Source organism: Podarcis muralis, chromosome 15 (genome assembly GCF_964188315.1).
Source record: "Podarcis muralis chromosome 15, rPodMur119.hap1.1, whole genome shotgun sequence".
NCBI lineage: Eukaryota > Metazoa > Chordata > Lepidosauria > Squamata > Lacertidae > Podarcis > Podarcis muralis.
In genome coordinates this window covers 1,738,649-1,756,414 of record NC_135669.1, presented here as the reverse complement: position 1 = coordinate 1,756,414, position 17,766 = coordinate 1,738,649, and the positions used below count along the sequence as shown (strand labels likewise).

At 44.7% G+C, this 17,766-nt stretch overlaps 2 protein-coding genes and 1 long non-coding RNA gene across 19 annotated transcripts in view; 2 read left to right on the top strand and 1 right to left on the bottom strand.

The window, feature by feature from the left end:
• Nucleotides 1–1,384, bottom strand: part of NSD3 (nuclear receptor binding SET domain protein 3) — an 84,812-nt gene extending 83,428 nt beyond the window's left edge. For 6 of the 12 annotated variants that reach the window (XR_003703906.2, XR_003703907.2, XR_003703908.2 and 3 more), the window contains exon 1: nucleotides 1,015–1,377. The gene's annotated coding sequence lies outside the window, so the exon portion shown is untranslated. Of the gene's footprint in view, nucleotides 1–1,014 lie in introns of all 12 variants that reach the window. The other 6 variants (XM_028708202.2, XM_028708204.2, XM_077919580.1 and 3 more) reach the window with 4 other exon arrangements.
• A 130-nt stretch (nucleotides 1,385–1,514) lies between these two features.
• LOC144325668 (uncharacterized) lies at nucleotides 1,515–9,188 on the top strand. The gene is made up of 3 exons (XR_013390881.1): nucleotides 1,515–1,628; nucleotides 5,745–5,839; nucleotides 8,912–9,188. It is a non-coding gene; the product is annotated as an uncharacterized LOC144325668 (long non-coding RNA).
• Nucleotides 9,189–13,036: 3,848 nt separating this feature from the next.
• Nucleotides 13,037–17,766, top strand: part of LETM2 (leucine zipper and EF-hand containing transmembrane protein 2) — a 37,488-nt gene continuing 32,758 nt past the window's right edge. For 5 of the 6 annotated variants that reach the window (XM_028707712.2, XM_077919754.1, XM_028707711.2 and 2 more), the window contains exons 1-3: nucleotides 13,037–13,175; nucleotides 14,826–14,905; nucleotides 15,671–16,118. In XM_028707712.2, the coding sequence (XP_028563545.2) occupies nucleotides 14,859–14,905; nucleotides 15,671–16,118 (495 nt within the window). In that variant the 5' untranslated portion in view covers nucleotides 13,037–13,175; nucleotides 14,826–14,858. Of the gene's footprint in view, nucleotides 13,176–13,219; nucleotides 13,396–14,825; nucleotides 14,906–15,670; nucleotides 16,119–17,766 lie in introns of those variants that run through there. The other variant, XM_028707710.2, reaches the window with a different exon arrangement.

Sequence of the window (17,766 nt, the reverse complement as noted above, 5' to 3'; positions counted from 1 at the left end):
GACTCTTTAGAGCTCTCCCTCAACTGGTGGTATATTAACCAATTCACTACTACTGTATACATATCTCCTCAAGAGGCCCACTAAGCTCAACGGGGCTCACTCCAAGAGCTAAGGGACTATTAGGTCCAAATTTGGAAACTTACATACAGTATTTTAAATCTCACTTTGCCATGAACTCATTATGTGGTCTTCAGCAACCCACTGTCTCTCAGATCAAATTCTGATATAATAATAGCTACAGGTTATTTGTCATGATTTTATATTGCCCTTTCTCCAAAGAATTCAGGGCAGCACACATAGTGTTAGGCTGAGAAATATTGAATAGCCTAAGGTCACAAAGTGAGTTTAACAGCTGAATGAGGATTTGAACCCACTGATCCTAATACACACCACATTACAGTGGTACCTCGGGTTAAGAACTTAATTTGTTCTGGAGGTCCGTTCTTAACCTGAAACTGTTCTTAACCTGAAGCACCACTTTAGCTAATGGGGCCTCCCGCTGCCACGAGATTTCTGTTCTCATCCTGAAGCAAAGTTATTAACCTGAGGTACGACTTCTGGTTTAGTGGAGTCTGTAACCTGAAATGTATGTAACCTGAAGCGTATGTAACCCGAGGTACCACTGTACTGAGGGCTACTTTGGAAAATGCCCACTTGTGCTTGTCTGTGCCAAGTAAGGTTTGCTTCTTGGGAACTGGGAAGGGAAAGCTTTTGCTTCCTGCGCTGGGTTTGAGCCCCGCATCGGGCAAGAGATTCCTGCATTGCAGCGGGTTGGACTAGATGACCCTCGCGCCCCTTCCCACTCTACCGTTCTATCATGAGAAGCCTAACACCCTTCAGCTCACGTTTTCATCAAGGGTCCTGTAGATGAAAAACGGAAGGAAAAATGGAGGGCCCTCGGGCTCTCCAAAAGGTAAATATTGGACACGGAGGAATGTTGAGGACTAGCAACTTGGGGAGGCTCGTTCGCAAGGCGACGTCTCCGCCCCCTGCCCCCCCTCCGTGGCGCCTCACCGTCAGTCTGTTCCATTCTAACTTCCCCGCCGTATCGGACCGATCGCCGCCGGGACGCGTAACGGAGGAAGCGCGGCGGAAAGGGCCTCGCCGGGCCGGGCTCGGCAAAGGGGGCGGGCCAGGCCCCGCCGTAGGCCGCGCTCGATCCCCGGCCTCAATTGACGCGGCGCTCCCGCCGCCGCCTCTGCTGCCGCCTCCTCCTCCTTCTCCTCCGTCGCGGGCGGCGCAGGAGCCTCCTCGGGGGCTGCGGGCGAGGAGTCCGGGGAAGAGAGGGGGCGCTGGCGCTCCGCTCTCGCTCGCTCGCTCTCAGGCCCCGGCCTCGGCCCTGCCCGCCGCCTTCGCCGCCGCCGCCGCCTTTCTTCTCGCGCAGCACAAAGCTCCCTCAGAGGCAGCGCCGGAAGAAAGCGGCGCCTCATTGGCTGCCCGCGCTGCGCCAGGCGCCGGGCATGCTGGGAGTTGCAGTTTCCCGCCTGGACGGGTCGGGCGGAGGGCGCGCGCGCGCTTGCTTGTCCCGGGGCAGCAGCGCCAGGCGGCGGCGGCGGCGGCGGCGCTGCTCCAGTTCCCTCCAGCCCAGCAGGCAGGGCGCTGCCTTGGGGGACGGGGAAGCCCCGCAGGTACAGCCCGGCTGGCAGGAGGGGTTGGGGCCCCAGAGGATTTGGGGCTCCCCTGTGAGGCCTCGGGGGGCCCCGGGCGCGCGCGCAAAACTCTTCCACAAGGGAAGGCGGAGACCCGCGCTTGGCGCTCGGGGAAGAGGCCCAGCTGTGGCACGGACACTTCTGCACCAACATGCAGGCCCGAGTTGTGGGTTTTAATTCACATATTCATTGGAATGGATAGACTGGGCTTCCCCTCAAGTCTACAGAATGCCGACTTCAGAAGAAATAAGCATAATCTGTCACCTCTCTTCAAGTCTTGTTTGGACAAGAATGAGCAGACTTGTGATTTCTGGACTCTGGAAACTGGGCAGAGAAATGACATAGATGAGATTCAGAACTTAGAAAGAAGGCTAATATAATAAAGAATTGCTATGGACATACACCCATGCCTGTAACTTGAGGCATACTGGTTGGGTGGGCGGGCACGTAAACCACACAGCCAAACCTCCTGCTGAGGGCAGAACATCCAAACCTAGAGCTTCCCCAGCAGATGGTTGGCCAGCTCCTACTAAGTAATGTTAGAGTCTGGGGCTCAGGCCAAAGACACAACTAGTCCGGCATCTTGTGGCCAAGCCAGTGCCTAATGGCAAGCCTCAAAGCGGGACCTGCGCACAACAGTCTTCGCCTTCTCCCGGTGGGTGTTTCCCAGCAACTGGCATTCCAAGGCATCATTGGAGGTGGAAGAAAGACATAAGGCTAGTAAGCCATCCATAGTCTTATCCTTCATGAATTTGTCTCATTCTCTTTTAAAGCCACCCAAGTGTTGGTGGCTTGACCTCCACTGAGGGAGTCTTCCACATCCCTGGGTAACGGATTCCATTATCAAACTGCTCTTACTGTCCAAAGGTTTCACCTGATGTTTTGCTAAAATAGTATATCATCGTATAACTTAATCCCATTTAATTTAGTCCTTCCCATCCTGAGGCAGCAATAAAACTGCTAGCACATTTGCAAAGCTAAGCCGTGTCTGGTATGGTTTCAGATTGGATAGGGACCTTAAATGGGTTGAGGTTCCTGCACTGCAGGGCGAGAGGACCCTTGGGGTTTTTTCCAACTCTATGATTCTAGGAAAAAAACCTTTGCCTGCCTCTATATAGCAGCCCTTCAGATTCTGGAGTAGTGCTGTCATGTCTCCCCCTCAGTCATCTCTTCTCCATCAACCTTTCCTCAGGATTTATTTTCTATACCAATGGCCGTCTTCATGGCCTTCCTCTGAACCTGCTCTAATCCATCTACATCCTCAAAATGCAAGTCCAGAAACTGGGCACAGTCCACTGGATGTATTCAGAATAGTCCTGAATGATGTGGGAGTAGGCCTTCTCATGACTTGGAAACGATGATTCTGTTAATGGGGCCATGAATTTCATTCGCATTCTCTCTAGCCACTTCACACTTCTAACTTCATGTTCAGCTTGTGGCTGACTACAGTCCCAAACTCATTTTCACAGGTGTTACTGCCATATCAGATCTCCCCCATCTTATACATCTGGTTCATGTGCCTAAATAGATAACTTTGCATTTTCATTCTGCTGAATATCATTTTATTAATTTTTATTCCTGTCTCCTGAGATGTTAGCAATACCTCCTGGTTTTGTGTCATTTCCAAAGTGATAAGTGTTCCCTCTATCCTTTAATCTAAGTCATTGATAAAACTTTGCCTGTTGTTTAAGTATGCTGCTGATCAAAATATCATGGGGGACTTTACCTCATGCTTTGCTGAAATCCAAATAAAGTATGTCCACAGCATTCCCACTATTGACTACGCTAGTAACCTAATTTTTAAAAAATCTATAAAGTTAGTTTGGCAGGGTTTGTTTTTGACAGTCCACGCTGGCCCTGACTAATCACTGCATAGTTATTTACAGTACTTGAAAAAATTACCTTGATCTTCAGTCCCAAAAAGACTCCCAGAGTAGCTTACAGACCAACAGACAGAATAGAGTTCCTGCCCTCAGACTTACAATCTAAAAGGACACAAAAGGAAAATTGTTTGTGAGGGAGGAGGAAATAAGCAACTTGTGCACTCCATATCAATTCTAGTACCTTTCCCAGTCAGACTGATTCTGTGGTTTTCTCAAACTTTCTTACCTAAACCCACTTTTTAATATAGAAGATTAGGACAACATTTGCCAGTCTCCAGCCTATCTGGCTCAACAGCGTCTAGATTATTTAGCAGTAGTTTTCAGACAGAATACATTTGCGGTCCTACCTAGAAACATCCAGGATTGAACCTGGAATTGTCTGCATGCAAAGCACATGTTCCACTCCTGAGCTGCAGCCTGTCCCTTACAAAGGTAAATTTGTCTGTTCAGGATTTCTCAACGATGATTTCTCAGCCCTCTCTTCCACCAAAAGACTTTAAGAGGTAAAAATGTCGCACTAAACTTTTTATTTTATTTTTAAAAAATACTTCTATACTGCCTTTTACTCCAGAGAGTATCAAAGCATAGATTGTAAAACATATCTGGAAAATATTCATAAGAATTATAGTAGGGTGCTAAATTCTTGACATTAAAGGTCAGGAAATATCTGAGCATGCCAGAAGCAACTGACAGTTGGTAGCGTGTATTTGACTGGAAAAAACAATCTGAAGTGTAATGCATAATGTAAATTTTGATAGGCCTGGAGACTGGCCTCCCACTGCATGTGCTTTTAGTGGGCTTGAAAAGAGGCATTGTGGGAGAAATGACCATGTGGAATATGCATAGACCTGATAGGCTTCCCTCCTGGACAGAGTAGGCTGGGGTAGAGACTTGAGGGCCAAATGCAGACCTCCAAACTTCTCTATCTGACCCTCAGGACTCTCCCCATACCAGAAGCCCTCCCCAGGCCTCACCTCTCACTGGTACCTGGGCTGCCACTCCTGGAATATTTCTGGCTGGCTGGAAGGCATCCTTGACCTCTGGTGATGATGCCTCTTGCTTGCCTTGATGGGGAGGCAGGAGTGAGTGTGCATTAGAAGCAAAGATAAAGCATATATTCAAAAGGTTGTCCAGAAGGCTGAAAAGGGTTCCCCAGGCCTGCATTGGAGTCTGAAAGAGGAGAAAGTGGTCTGGAGTTGGAGGGAGTTGCAGCATTGAGGATTCAGAGAGTGACTGGTGGACTGCTAGGCTGCCACAACCTATAAAGGGAGATGGAAGCCATGAAGAAGAAAAATCTGGCTGTTTGTTCAAATCAGCTTACAGAGGCCCTCCTCCTGCACCCACAAGAATGGATACTTGGGTTGGAAACCACAAGTGATAGGGCCTTCTCAGTGGTGGCTCCATGGTTATGGAATTCCCTTTCATACAGAACCTGGAAAGTCCCTTCATATATTCTAATTTGCCTTTCTTAAACAATGTTATTTCTGTCAAAGATTCCTGAGACTTGATGCTTCCTTACTATTCTGGAGTCTTCCGTTTTCAACTGTATACACATCTTGCTCAGATGGATTTCCCCCAGTTATACACTGCTTTGTAAGGCAGATTATAAAATGCTTTCGATAAACAAAGCTAGGGAACAGATTGTGTTTTTTGTTTTGGAGGCTTTGGCTACATCTGATGCTTCTTGATTTGGAGGAAGGTGCAGGTAGACAGAAGCACCAAGGGCAGGGCAGGGGGCTTTAAATTGCTTCAGTGTGTTAGCATGTCCTTACTCATTACAAGATGAAGTGGTCACAGCCTGGGTAGGAGTGATGTAGCCAAGAAATTCTACAGACTCATGTAATATACAGAAGGCAGTTCCAGATTCCGGTGAATCAATTTGCATTACAGCATCTTGTTGAGTTCCTAGCTCTACCTGTTGGATGGTTGCCATCTGGGCAGGAGACTGAAACTGTAGGTGGGGTGTCATTCTGAATGCTCACAGACATGTACACAGATCCCTGCATGTAGACAACTAGCATATCACGCCAAAAGTTTGCATATCATGCTCTCCCCGCAGTGGAGACTTTTATTTAAGGGGTTGCAATAATGCAGGAAAGAACTGTGTTGCTGCGGTTAACATGTCCCCGAGCATAGCATGAGAAGGGGGGTTCTTCATTACTGGGAATGACAGCAATAGGGGGACTGATGTGCTATTTTGTCCTGGGTTTAGAGCAAGGAGAGATCTTCCACACAAGCCTGGAAAAGAAGATAAGATGAAGGCTTTTCAGTGTTTTCCTTTTTTAAAACTTTTGAAGCTGATTTCTGGTGAGTCAAGGTTAAAATGGTATAACTTGCTCAGGTGTGAAAAAGGCTAAAATCTTAAATGTTTGCTTAGGCTGAGCAAAGTAGTCACTGGTAATGTCACTGGAAACAGAAATTAAGATATAACTGAATTAATGAATGCACACCTGTCATTGGATATAGAAAAGACAGCAAGTGAGGATGTAGAATGGCTAATCAGTGGCACAGCCATTTACATCCTCTTTAAATGAAAATACATGTGTGCACACACCACACTGAGAGATGGAAGATGCTGTTAATTACTAATAGATTGCATTTAATTACTGATGCATTGCATAAAGACAGGGAGCATGCAAGATTCTGGAGGATCAATATAGCATCTGTCTCAGGTTCTGCTTTTAGCTGCTGGGGTTTGACATCTGGGCAAGAGACTGGGAATAAATACCATCATTTTCTGTTGTAGTCATGAATGCAAGATGCAGAGGAAATCATTTGCAATTCATTCCACTCTTGCCCAAATCTGAAACATCCAAAGTAAATACATTGGGAATGAAATCTACTGTTACTAAGCCAAAAGGAAAGCAGAAGAGGCATGTGTGGAGGGGGAAGAAACCTTACATCCAGCAACAGTAAAAAGGAAAGAAGGGGGGGGGGAAATGTTGGTTTTGAGGGGAGACATGAAAAGAGTGATGCCTGTTTCTATAATACCGTAATCAGAAAAAAACTAAAGTACCAGGGAAAACGAGATACATGTTCTTATGAGAGATGAAAGGTTTTTCACTATTGCAATATCTGACACCTGTTTTAAGTGAAGTAATGAATAAAGTCTTAAGAGAAGGAAGGATGCCAAACACCTGGAAAGAAGCCTATATTACACTGATCCCGAAGAAAGAAGTGGATATATTAGATGTAAAAAATTTCAGACCAATTTCATTATTGAATAACGACTATAAACTATTTGCGGATATACTAGCGAATAGACCAAAAATGGTGTTAAACAAGGTTATACATAAAGACCAAACAGGCTTTTTGCCGGGGAGGCAACTAAGGGACAATGTAAGAAATCTGATAAATATAATTGAATATCTTGAAGTCAGAAATGAGAAACAGGCAGTACTAATGTTTATAGACGCGGAAAAAGCGTTTGATAATGTATCTTGGCATTTTATGAAAGAAAACTTAAAAGTATTAGGAATTGGAGAATTTTTTTTGAGAGGTATTGACACGATCTACTCGGACCAAAAAGCAAAGTTAATAATTAATAACAATATATCAGATAACTTCGAGATAACCAAAGGTACTAGACAGGGATGTCCTTTGTCTCCCTTGTTATTTATTACAGTCCTAGAGGTCTTGAATAAGAAGCTAAGAGAATCATCAGAGGTCAGAGGCATTAAGGTGGGACGAAAAGAATTTAAATTAAGAGCTTTCGCAGATGATTTAGTCTTAACGCTGGAAGAACCAAGACAAAGTGTAAAAGAGGCAATAAAAAGAATGGAAGAGTTTGGGAAGGTATCAGGATTTAAACTTAACAAAAACAAGACGAAAATGCTAGCAAAAAAATTGAAGAAAGAAGAGATGGAAGAATTACAAGTATGTAGACTCAGGGATTGCGATAGTTAAAAAAATGAAATATTTAGGATTTTGGATGACAACAAAAAATATAAACCTGTACAAGGACAACTATGAGGCTGTATGGAAAGAAATTAAGAAAGATGGATATATGGATGTATGAAAGGGAATTCACTATTAGGCAGAATCTCTGTGATAAAAATGAATATACTACCTAGATTGCTATTTCTATTTCAAGCAATACCAGTGGTAAAAGGGACAAGACAATTTAAGGACTGGCAAAAAAATTTAGCAAAATTTGTCTGGCAGGGGAATAAGCCAAGGATAAAAATGAAGATGCTAGTAGATAAGAAAGAGAGAGGAGGTTATGATTTACCAGATTTGACTTTATACTATGAAGCTTCGTGCTTGGTATGGTTAAAAGATTGGCTGACTTTAGAAAACACTGACCTATTAGATTTAGAGGGCCACGACAATAGATACGGTTGGCATTCGTACCTATGGTATAACAAAGTAAAGGTACATAAAGGTTTCCTGAACCATGTGGTTAGGAAATCCTTATATGAAGTATGGGATCGGAATAAAAACCTCCTGGGAAAAAAGACACCATGGTGGATATCACCAGTTGAGGTGCTGACAACAAAAAAAGTAAACATGGAAGGGGAAAGAGTAACATATGAGGATATTATTAGGAAAACAGACCAAGGGATAAAGCTCAAACCACATGACCAAATTGAAAAGATGTTAATAGGGTGGCTGCAATACCACCAGATTAGTGACTTATTAAAAAAAAGGGTAAAGGTACCCCTGCCCGTACGGGCCAGTCTTGCCAGACTCTAGGGTTGTGCGCTCATCTCACTCTATAGGCTGGGAGCCAGCGCTGTCCGGAGACACTTCCGGGTCACGTGGCCAGTGTGACAAGCTGCATCTGGCGAGCCAGCGCAGCACATGGAACGCCGTTTACCTTCCCGCTGGTAAGCGGTCCCTATTTATCTACTTGCACCCGGGGTGCTTTCAAACTGCTAGGTTGGCAGGCGCTGGGACTGAACGACGGGAGCGCACCCCGCCGCGGGGATTCGAACCGCCGACCTTTCGATCGGCAAGTCCTAGGCGCTGAGGTTTTACCCACAGCGCCACCCGCGCTTATTAAGGGAAGATAAAAAGAGAAATGGGTTCGAAGATAAAAAATTGAAATTGGAAGGAGGGTTTGAGATTTACAGGATGCATGGCTTTAAAGGAAAACTTACTAAAAATGATGTATAGATGGCATTTGACGCCAGTAAAATTAGCTAAAATGTACAGGAAAAAAGAAAGAAAATGTTGGAAATGTAAAAAGGCAGATGGGGGCTATTTCCATATGTGGTGGACCTGCAATAAGGTTAAAAAAAAAAAAGGGAATTAATTTATAATGAACTCAAAAAATATTTAGATACACTTCCCCCAAAAGACCGGAAGCGTGTCTATTAGGCTTAATAGGAACAGAAATTAAAATGGGAGACCAAAATCTGTTCATGTATGCTACAGCTGCCGCGAGGACCCTTCTGGCCCAAAGATGGAAAGTACAAGACATACCAACTATCCAGGAGTGGCAGGTGAAGTTGACAGAATATGCAGAACTTGCCAAACTGTCAGGGAGGATCCGGGAGCAGGAAGATCAAAGATACCAAAATAACTGGAGTAAATTTATTGAATATTTAAAGAAGAATTGTAAAGAGGTTAAGACACTAGCAGGACTGACATAATACCTCCAATGTATAATAGTACTATTATGAGAATGATGTGTGCGATAGAAAGGGGTTAAATATACCAATTGTGGGGAGGGAGGGAGGGGAGTCGCGACTCGGCAGAGTCAAAGGGAATGTATGGTGTTATTATAATTTGTTGGAAAAAAATATGTAAGGAAAACAATATAAATCTACTTTTAAAAAAAGGAGATGAAAGGTTTTTATCACTTTCTTAACAGAGGCTGGATGTGGATCTCCACATTTCCCTAATTTCTCACAACCACAAGCAAATAAACAATATATTTGCCTTGTATGTGTTCTTGGGTAATCCAGACTATATGAATATGCATTTTAAAATCGTAGGTTGGGGTGTCTTAGGAATGACTTCCCTTCATCATCCTGCTGTTCTTACATTACCAAAATATACAATTTTTACCCCAAAATAGGACCATGGAGGACATTAACTGCATAGGCTGCATGGGCGTGGGGAACCTTTTTCAGCCCACATTCACTTCAGGTTGAGTAGGGCCACGGATGCGACTCTTACCTTTAAACCAACCCCACAAGTTAGAGGCTTCTACCCACACCCCTCTCCATCCAAGCAAGAGTTAAAGGACACGCTCCAGCCAGGTGGCTTTTTAATCTTTGAAGCAGAATTGAACCCGATAGCCCTTCAAATAGAGGATTGCCTTCTGTTCCCCCTCTGGAAGGGTCTCCTTGCAGAGCTAGGTTGACATAGGATACGGAGGAAGAGGATATACACGATTGCTTAGCATTTCCCCACTCTCATTTATCTCCTTTTGCACACTTTCTTAGGTGTGAAATCCATAGAATTCAGTGGGATTGTTTTCAGCAAACATGCATGTGCTTGAGCTACATGCAACATAATGGGATGTTTTTCTACTGCTGTATTTTTGCATGAAAAGCTTTTCATTTACAAAAATGCACTCTTTAAAAAAATTGTAACATGTACCAGTCAAACTGGGCAGTTTCAAAGCTTTCATTATTTTTTCAGGAAAGTATCCCTAGAAAGTGTGCATGGATAAATAATAGATAAAAATGCATAGCTCTTTAGCAATGTCCAAAATTAACATACTAATAGTTTTCAATGTCTTCATGTTTCAATCCCTTGATAGCAATAAAGGAAGGAAGGAAGGAAGGAAGGAAGGAAGGAAGGAAGGAAGGAAGGAAGGAAGGAAGGAGTGTGTGGGTTGTCAAGGCCACCCAGGCTTAAGAATCATACTTATGGTCATTGTATCATTTTGCCACCACCTTTGACCATCCAGGAATACTATCTCTCCTTGTGTAGGATATCTAATGGCTTCAACAGTTCCTAATTTTCCTTAAAGTGTTGTTCTCCTTTCCCTTTTAGATCCTAGTCTGAATTATCTAATTTCTTTAACTTGGCATTGGCCTTTGGAGTGAGCCCAAGCTTGAGGGATTGTTTCCCACACAATCTAAGGCTCTAAACAGCTTTGAGTTACACGACATAATTGCACCTAGGGCTAAATGCAAGGAAAACAAGCTGCCCAATCCTGTGGAGATATGAGGGATGCAGCTGGTTGCTGTCTTGCCCAGGCAAGCATCTGGCTCATGACACTGGCATTCTTACATGGTTAGAATTAAGAGGAAAAGGAGGTGGCCAAAACATACTAAAAATCTTAGTTGTACATACAACTGGCCCACCTCACAATGCAGTTGTGGGCATGGCTTTGTCACAAGGGTGTCCTTGAAAGCTACGGTTTATTTATGAGTCGACAAGCAGAATCTATTGGAAGCATGTGGACTCATTCAAGTCATCAGATGCCCAGATAGGATCTGATTCTATTCATATAATTGGTATATTGAATTTCTTGGATGCTTTGGAGTCTTAAACTGCTTATGGTAAAGTACTTTGAGATATTTTATATATTAGAAGCAGTCTATAAATTGACCAAGTAAGTATTATGCTCAACTTAGCCTTCCCTTGGCCTTTCAGACCAGTCTTCTTCATGTTGGGGAAACCCTGAAATTCAGGAAGTTGTAGGGGCAGTGGAATTTGGACTTCAGCTTTCACACATGCATTTATTTGGGTTAGGTCAGGGGTGGTCAATCTCAAGCGTGAGGGCTGTGTGCAGCCCTTCAGGTCTTTGTATCCGGCCCCAGGGACTCTCTCCTGGCCAGGCCGCTCACCAGCCTTGCTGCATGCCCTCCTGGAGTGTTTTCGCCTGGCTGGGATGCATCCTTGAACTCTTACAATATCTCTGGCTTCCCTCACTGGAATTTAAAGAGGATGTCTAAGTGCATGTGGAAACCGTACAGAGGGAAAATGTACATTCAATGCTCTGCCCACTTTCGCATCTGTCTCCACCCACCAGCAGGTTGCCCAGAAAGAAATGTGGCTCTTGGGATGCAAAAAGAATTCCCAACCCTGGTTTAGATTAGTAAGCCAAGTAGCCATGTTGTGAAACAAGCTCTGCAGTTGCTTCACTGTGTCTGGCTCACAATTCAACCCAAAATTATGTGAAAGTCTGCTGAACGTCCTGAAACACATTCAGCCGGGGTGAAAACATTACACCACCACTTTGCCGCTTGCTGGAGTCACCCCGTCAGTCATGCCTTCCAAGTGGCTATCTAATGGCTGCTTCATGCATCACAAATTTCCCGTGTACATGTCAGAAGCCACCTCTGTGCAGACATGAACACCTGAACGGGTGGGACAACCATGAAACATGGGATCACCCTCAGTTGTTTCTAAAATATGTCTACAGCTGGCTTGGATTGAGGGTTGGCAAGCAGCAAGCCTCTTACTGGCCTGGCTAGAGCTCCCTCCTTGGCTCACTTGTTCACTCTCCCGCTAGTCTCCATGACAATTTACAATATGTCATGCAAAGCAAGGAGGTGAATGGGAGTGTAGTAAAGTGAAATGACACCACACATTCCCTTGTTAGAGGAAAATGTCACCATCCGTCACACACAGGCATGAAAATGGCCACATAACCTGGTTCGTACAATTGAGGGGTAGCTGTGTTAAGTCAGTTGCAGAAAAAACAAGAGAGACACATGGCATCAAAAGTAACACATTTATTATAGCATATGCTTTCCCGGACGAAAATATTTTTCCTCAAATGCCAACTTGCATGTGACCTTAAATGTGTATTTGTGCCAAGAATAGCAACTTGTGGGAAGCCATCACTGTCAGCATCACAGCAAGGAAGGAAAGACCTAAAGCTCCCCACCCCTGACCACCGCCATCCTTCCCTTCCTCAGCCCCTTCCACAGTGGATGCCCTTGCATGCAAGCTGCAAAGAGACGTTCAAGGCACATCTAGCTTGGCCCTCCAAAGTTGGCAGGTGCATCTCCCACAAAAGGATGTAACAGAAAAGAGGGGTAACCGTAAACAGTGGGATTAATTGGAGATTAAATGCAAAAAGCACAATCTGCAACCATCGAATTAAGTAACCATTTGCAGCAGTAACTGATTTACAGTGTATTGTTTATTTAAAGAAATTATATCTCGCTCTTCACCTTTTTCCGTCTCAAAGCAGCTTACAACAATGAAATTCTACAAAACTTAAGACATACATGTTAAAGCTGCAAAATTTAAAAATCTCGATGATTTAAAAGCCCCAGAACGAAGCAAATGGCGACAACACAATTGCAGTAGCGCAAAGCGATAGGAAAAGTTCCGCTTCCGCGCTGGAAGTCAGAAATCTCTTTTCCTGCAATGCCCGTCCGCCAGCCCAGGCGCCCGGCCGCCCTCTCAGCCGCGGGCTGCACGCAGGCAGGGCCAAGAAGAGGAGGAGCCGCCGCCGCCGCCGCCCCCTTGCCCGCCCTGCAGGAAGCCGGGCTCGCCGCCAGGGGGCAGCAGGCAGGCAAGCTCGCCCTCCGCCCTTGGCTCCTCCTCCGAAATGCCGGGCGAAGGGCCCGGAAGTGGGCTCCCTGGCCCCGCCCCTCCCTGGCCCTGCATCCCTATTGGCGGGCATCCGCTCGCGAGAGAAAAAGAGGATCCGGGGCGCGCGCGCGGGGGCCGCTGGGGCCGAAAGCGGCCGGCGGCAGAGCGGGGCGCTCCCGGGAGAAGGAGGGTACGTGGGGATGCGGCGTCACGTGTACGGGCGGGGCGGGGAGAGGGGCAGCGGCTTCTCCGCGCGCCAGCCCGGCCCCGCTTCCCTCCCGGCCGCGGGGTCCTGGCGGGAGGCGAGAGGGAGGCCCGGGGGACCGGCTGGCCAGCGGCTTCCAGGCAGATCCCGTCAGCATCCTTGATTTTGAAGTTGACCTTAGAACTCAGTCCTGTTCTTGTCTCTGGTGTGTTCCATCTTTTGGGGTGGCTTTTAAAATAATTTTATTATTAATTAAAAGACTTCTTTCTCAGTCTCAAGGCAGCATACAACAACATTATTTATTAAATTTGCAGACGACCCTCCATCCATACATCTCAGAGCAGTTCACAACATAAAAATGTAGCAGCCACTTTAAAATCAATACAGATAAAAAGGAGAATGCAGCTCATAACCCAGGGCAAAATTAAAGCAGTGTTAGAAACTCAAATATACGAGCTAGATGCCAAATGGCTCCTTAAACCAGGGTTTCAGTCACCAAAATGGAATGCCTAGTTACCATTTTTCAGCCAGAAGGCTCCAAAGTCGTATTTTTCAATAAGATTTTTTGATTCCTGAAATTCATTCTTGTTGTGCAGATAAAATATAACAGATAGAATTCTACAGGGTGTGTTGCTAGTGTGTGAAAGCAGTCCAGATGGAGATGTCAGGTGCCATCCTGGTGCTCAGGCAGCTTCACTTGGTCGCAAGTGGCTGATAGCCAGGTGCAAAATGTGCCTGGCAGATTTTGAACACTGAGTTAAAGCATAACAAACTGCTGGAATGAAACACCAATGAAGGCCGATTCATTTTTGAATCATCACATTTTTGTTTTTGACCACTGTGCATCATGCCAATACAGATCAGGGGCAGCCAACACGGTGCTCTCCAGATATTGTTGGGCTACAGCTCCCAATGAGTGCTGACCCTGCTGGGATTGGGCTGATCAGAGTTTGAGACCAAAACATTTGAAGAGCCAAAGAGTTTCTGCCTCTTTCCTATATTACAGTATGATCACATGTTATGTGCATTAACTCGTGTGATTTCAACCATACATAGTTGAAGGCCGGCTGGTTGAAATTCAACATGTTAAATGAAAGCAAGGCAGACAGCTTAAAAGCTTTTTTTGTGTGCCAGTGAAACCTGGTGCAAAAAGAGCTTTTAAGCTCTCTGCTTCACTAAGGGGCAAGGTCCTCTCCGCACACCAGTTTTGGGATGCTCTTGTAAGATCTCGCAGGGCTTTTTTGAGTTCCAACAAAATCTTATGTGAGCATCCCTAGCAAGCAAGGCTAGGGAAAAGAGCTAGAGCGCTTTTCATGCTGGGAGAATCAAAGAACATGGGTTAGTAATGGCTTCCCACCTTATGACCAAGTCATGGAAAACACATTTCTTGATGTGCAATGAGCGAAACAGCCCTGATCCTATATATTGGCTGAAAATACCATTTCAGATGGAAGCTGTGTCTGTGACAAGCAGAATGCTTACTAACCTGTTGTAGTATTTTCTGTTGAAGACTATGTAAAGGAATACTTTGTTTAATGAACTTCCATTTTAAGTTGTTTACTGCTACATTAGTTGAGTGAATTCCCTTTTTAAGAGGCAGATGTTAGCTTAAAATGTTGTTTTTCATTCTGCCAGGCCATAGACCAAACAGACTGACTCCAGGTGAACATGGCCTTCTACAGCTGTAACATATTCCTTGCAGTAGCTAGGTCCAGGTAAGAAATTAATTATTGACATTATTTTGTGGACATCACTGTTTCAGTTGCCTAAAGCTTGGAAGAAGTGCGTCATCATTGTACTGAGAAACAGCGCCACTCATTAAACACATTGGGTTGCAGGAATGATTAATGGAATACTCAGGGGCCAATGAAGGTATTTGCCCGGTCACCAATACTGCTCATACCTGATCTTGTGCTGAGCTTCAAGGGTTTGCAGATGCAGTAAGGAGTCTTTCTGCTTCTGTGTACCTCTGAACCCCAATATCATCATAGAGGATTCCAGATAAGGGCAGGATCTTGTCTATGCTGTTGCACTGGACTTCAGAGATGCACAGAAGTAGCAAAGACTACTCTGCTTCCAAGTACCTCGGAAACCCAGCATGGGCAAGACCCAATTTCCTTCTTAAGCTGAGGAGAGGGGTGAGTACTGATCACAATATTTTAAAGATGTGTTCTTGTATTTCTCCTATTCCCTTTCTCCCATAGAGGTACAATGCAGACAAAACTACAATTACAAAACAATTAAAACATTTAAAAACAGCTGTACAGAATAAACTCTCTCTCACACACCCCTACACACAAAATTGCACAGTACAGCAGGTGAGGAATACTGCTCCATCAGATTCCAGTCACCCTTCTCTACAGGCATGGACAAACTAGTGCATCTTTAGTTGATGCCAAAGGCCTGCAAAAATTTGGGCAGTACCAGTATTTTTGGTATTTTGTTACAGCAATTATTGTTTTGTCTCTTACCCCTCACAGGGGACCTCATCTTCTTGTACACTCCATCTGCTCCCCGTTCTCCCCATCGGTTGTATTTGCCCAGCTGTTGGATTCCCACCTTAACCGAACATACCTGAAGGACTCTGAGAGCCAGCAGTTGCTCCTCAGTGCGCAGCAGGGCATCAGGTTACCTCAGTTGCTAAGTAAGCCCATGCGAATGCTTCACACGTCAGCTTCCTGGCACCAAGAGCTTCAGGACAAAACTCAGCCTAGCCAAAGTACTGTAACAAAGGACACTGAGCTGGCCAAAGTTCCAGTGGACCAAGCGACAGAGACTGCCAAGATACCGTTACGCCAGAGGATTATAGATGAACTAAAACATTATTACAATGGTTTCCATCTGCTTTGGATTGACACAAAAGTTGCTGCTAGGATGGTGTGGAGGCTGTTACACGGGCAAGTTCTCACTCGGAGGGAAAGGCGAAGGGTGAGCATTGAATGGAAAGCCCTCAGCAGTGGAGTCCCGTCCACTGGACCAAGCAATCAAATGAATATTTATAGCTGACTGGCCCCTACCATCAGATTTTTGGGCTGGTTCCAAACTTTTGTTCCCTAGTCTGATAAGGTTGCCAAACTTTTTGGCTCAGTGGGCACATTTCAGATTTGGGGGTGCCACTCACAAAGTGGCTGCCATGTGGGGGGGAGTATGGCATAACACAGAAATTAGAGAGGCAGTCATTCCTGGCAACCTTATGTGTACCATAGGATGTCAGCTATGTCCTGATTGTGGAAATCACATAATATGGATCACACACACACAGATGCCTCTCTGAGTTCACGTGCAGGACGTGATGATGACTTCTCTCCCTGTCTTGTTTCCGGTATTTGAGGCCAGGTCATAGGCATCACCTTTCTCCTTGGGGGAAACTCAGGATTGCTGCTGCAAGAGGGGAGAATATCACCCTTCCCTCCCACGCCCCTCTGAGCAAACCGTCTGACACCGTCAGGCCTGAGAGTTTTTAACTTGTGCAGGAAAAAAGCACATATTGAAATCATTATGCTAATTTATAGCACAGTTCAATTTGTGATTTCTTGTCATGCATAAAATTGCGCATTTGGCTTGCTGCGACAAAATACTAGTTTCAAAAAATATTTTTTAAAAATATTGTGTACTATCAAAGTTAATCCCTGCAGGACAGAGTAAAGAACCTTTGGTCCTCTGGATGTTGTTGGACACCCCCTCCCATCAGCCCCAGCGACCACGGCCAGTGGTCAAGGATAGACATAGAGTTGGAAGGGACCCTGAGAGCCCTCTAGTCCAACCCCCTGCAATGCAGGAATAGGCAGCTGTCCCTTGCGGGGATCGAACCTGCAACCTTGGTGTTATCAGCACCAAGCTCTAAGCAACTGAGCTTGCTTTTTAAAATATATTTTAAGATGTAGAAGGGGAAATTCTGTTTCAATGTGGCTCTTAAGGTTGCTAATTTAAAGTGAATAAAAGGTAAATCCCCTTCTTCCGGGCTAAATACATGTTATTGACCTATTTTTAATTGGCAGAACTTTCATTATTTATTCAGCTCCTAAAAGTGTATGTTGCATAGGAATTGCAATGATGTACCTACCTTTGATGGCTTATTCTTTGAAGCCCAGTTCTATAATTCTTGAAGGAACCTTTTCACAGAAGTCAAATCTCAACAGTTTAGTACTGGTTTTGAAGCATAGTATTTAAGCAAATCAAACATTGTTTGACAAGCATGCAATACTGAAATAAAAAGCATTTTAAAGCTGCTATATGTCAGTTTAGTATATTGATTTGTACGAACAAGGAAAACTTAGTTATACAAGATAAATTTCAGTTTTTATTGAAAAACAATAGTGGATTTACCTCAGTTTAGAAATGTGCAGCTACATTTCTTTCAACAAAAGTGAATTACTATGTTGCATTAATATCAACAAGCATCAGACATGATGAGAGTTCTAGTTCTTCAGCCTTTGGAGAGCCACAGGGTCCTCTCCTCTAGATAACTCAGTTTAACTGCTTCTGTACATTAAGTCCTGCAAAAGAGAGACTCTCCTTTTTCCATTTCATGCTTTCAAGATTTTGTGCAATCTTATATTTATATGAAGATGCTGTT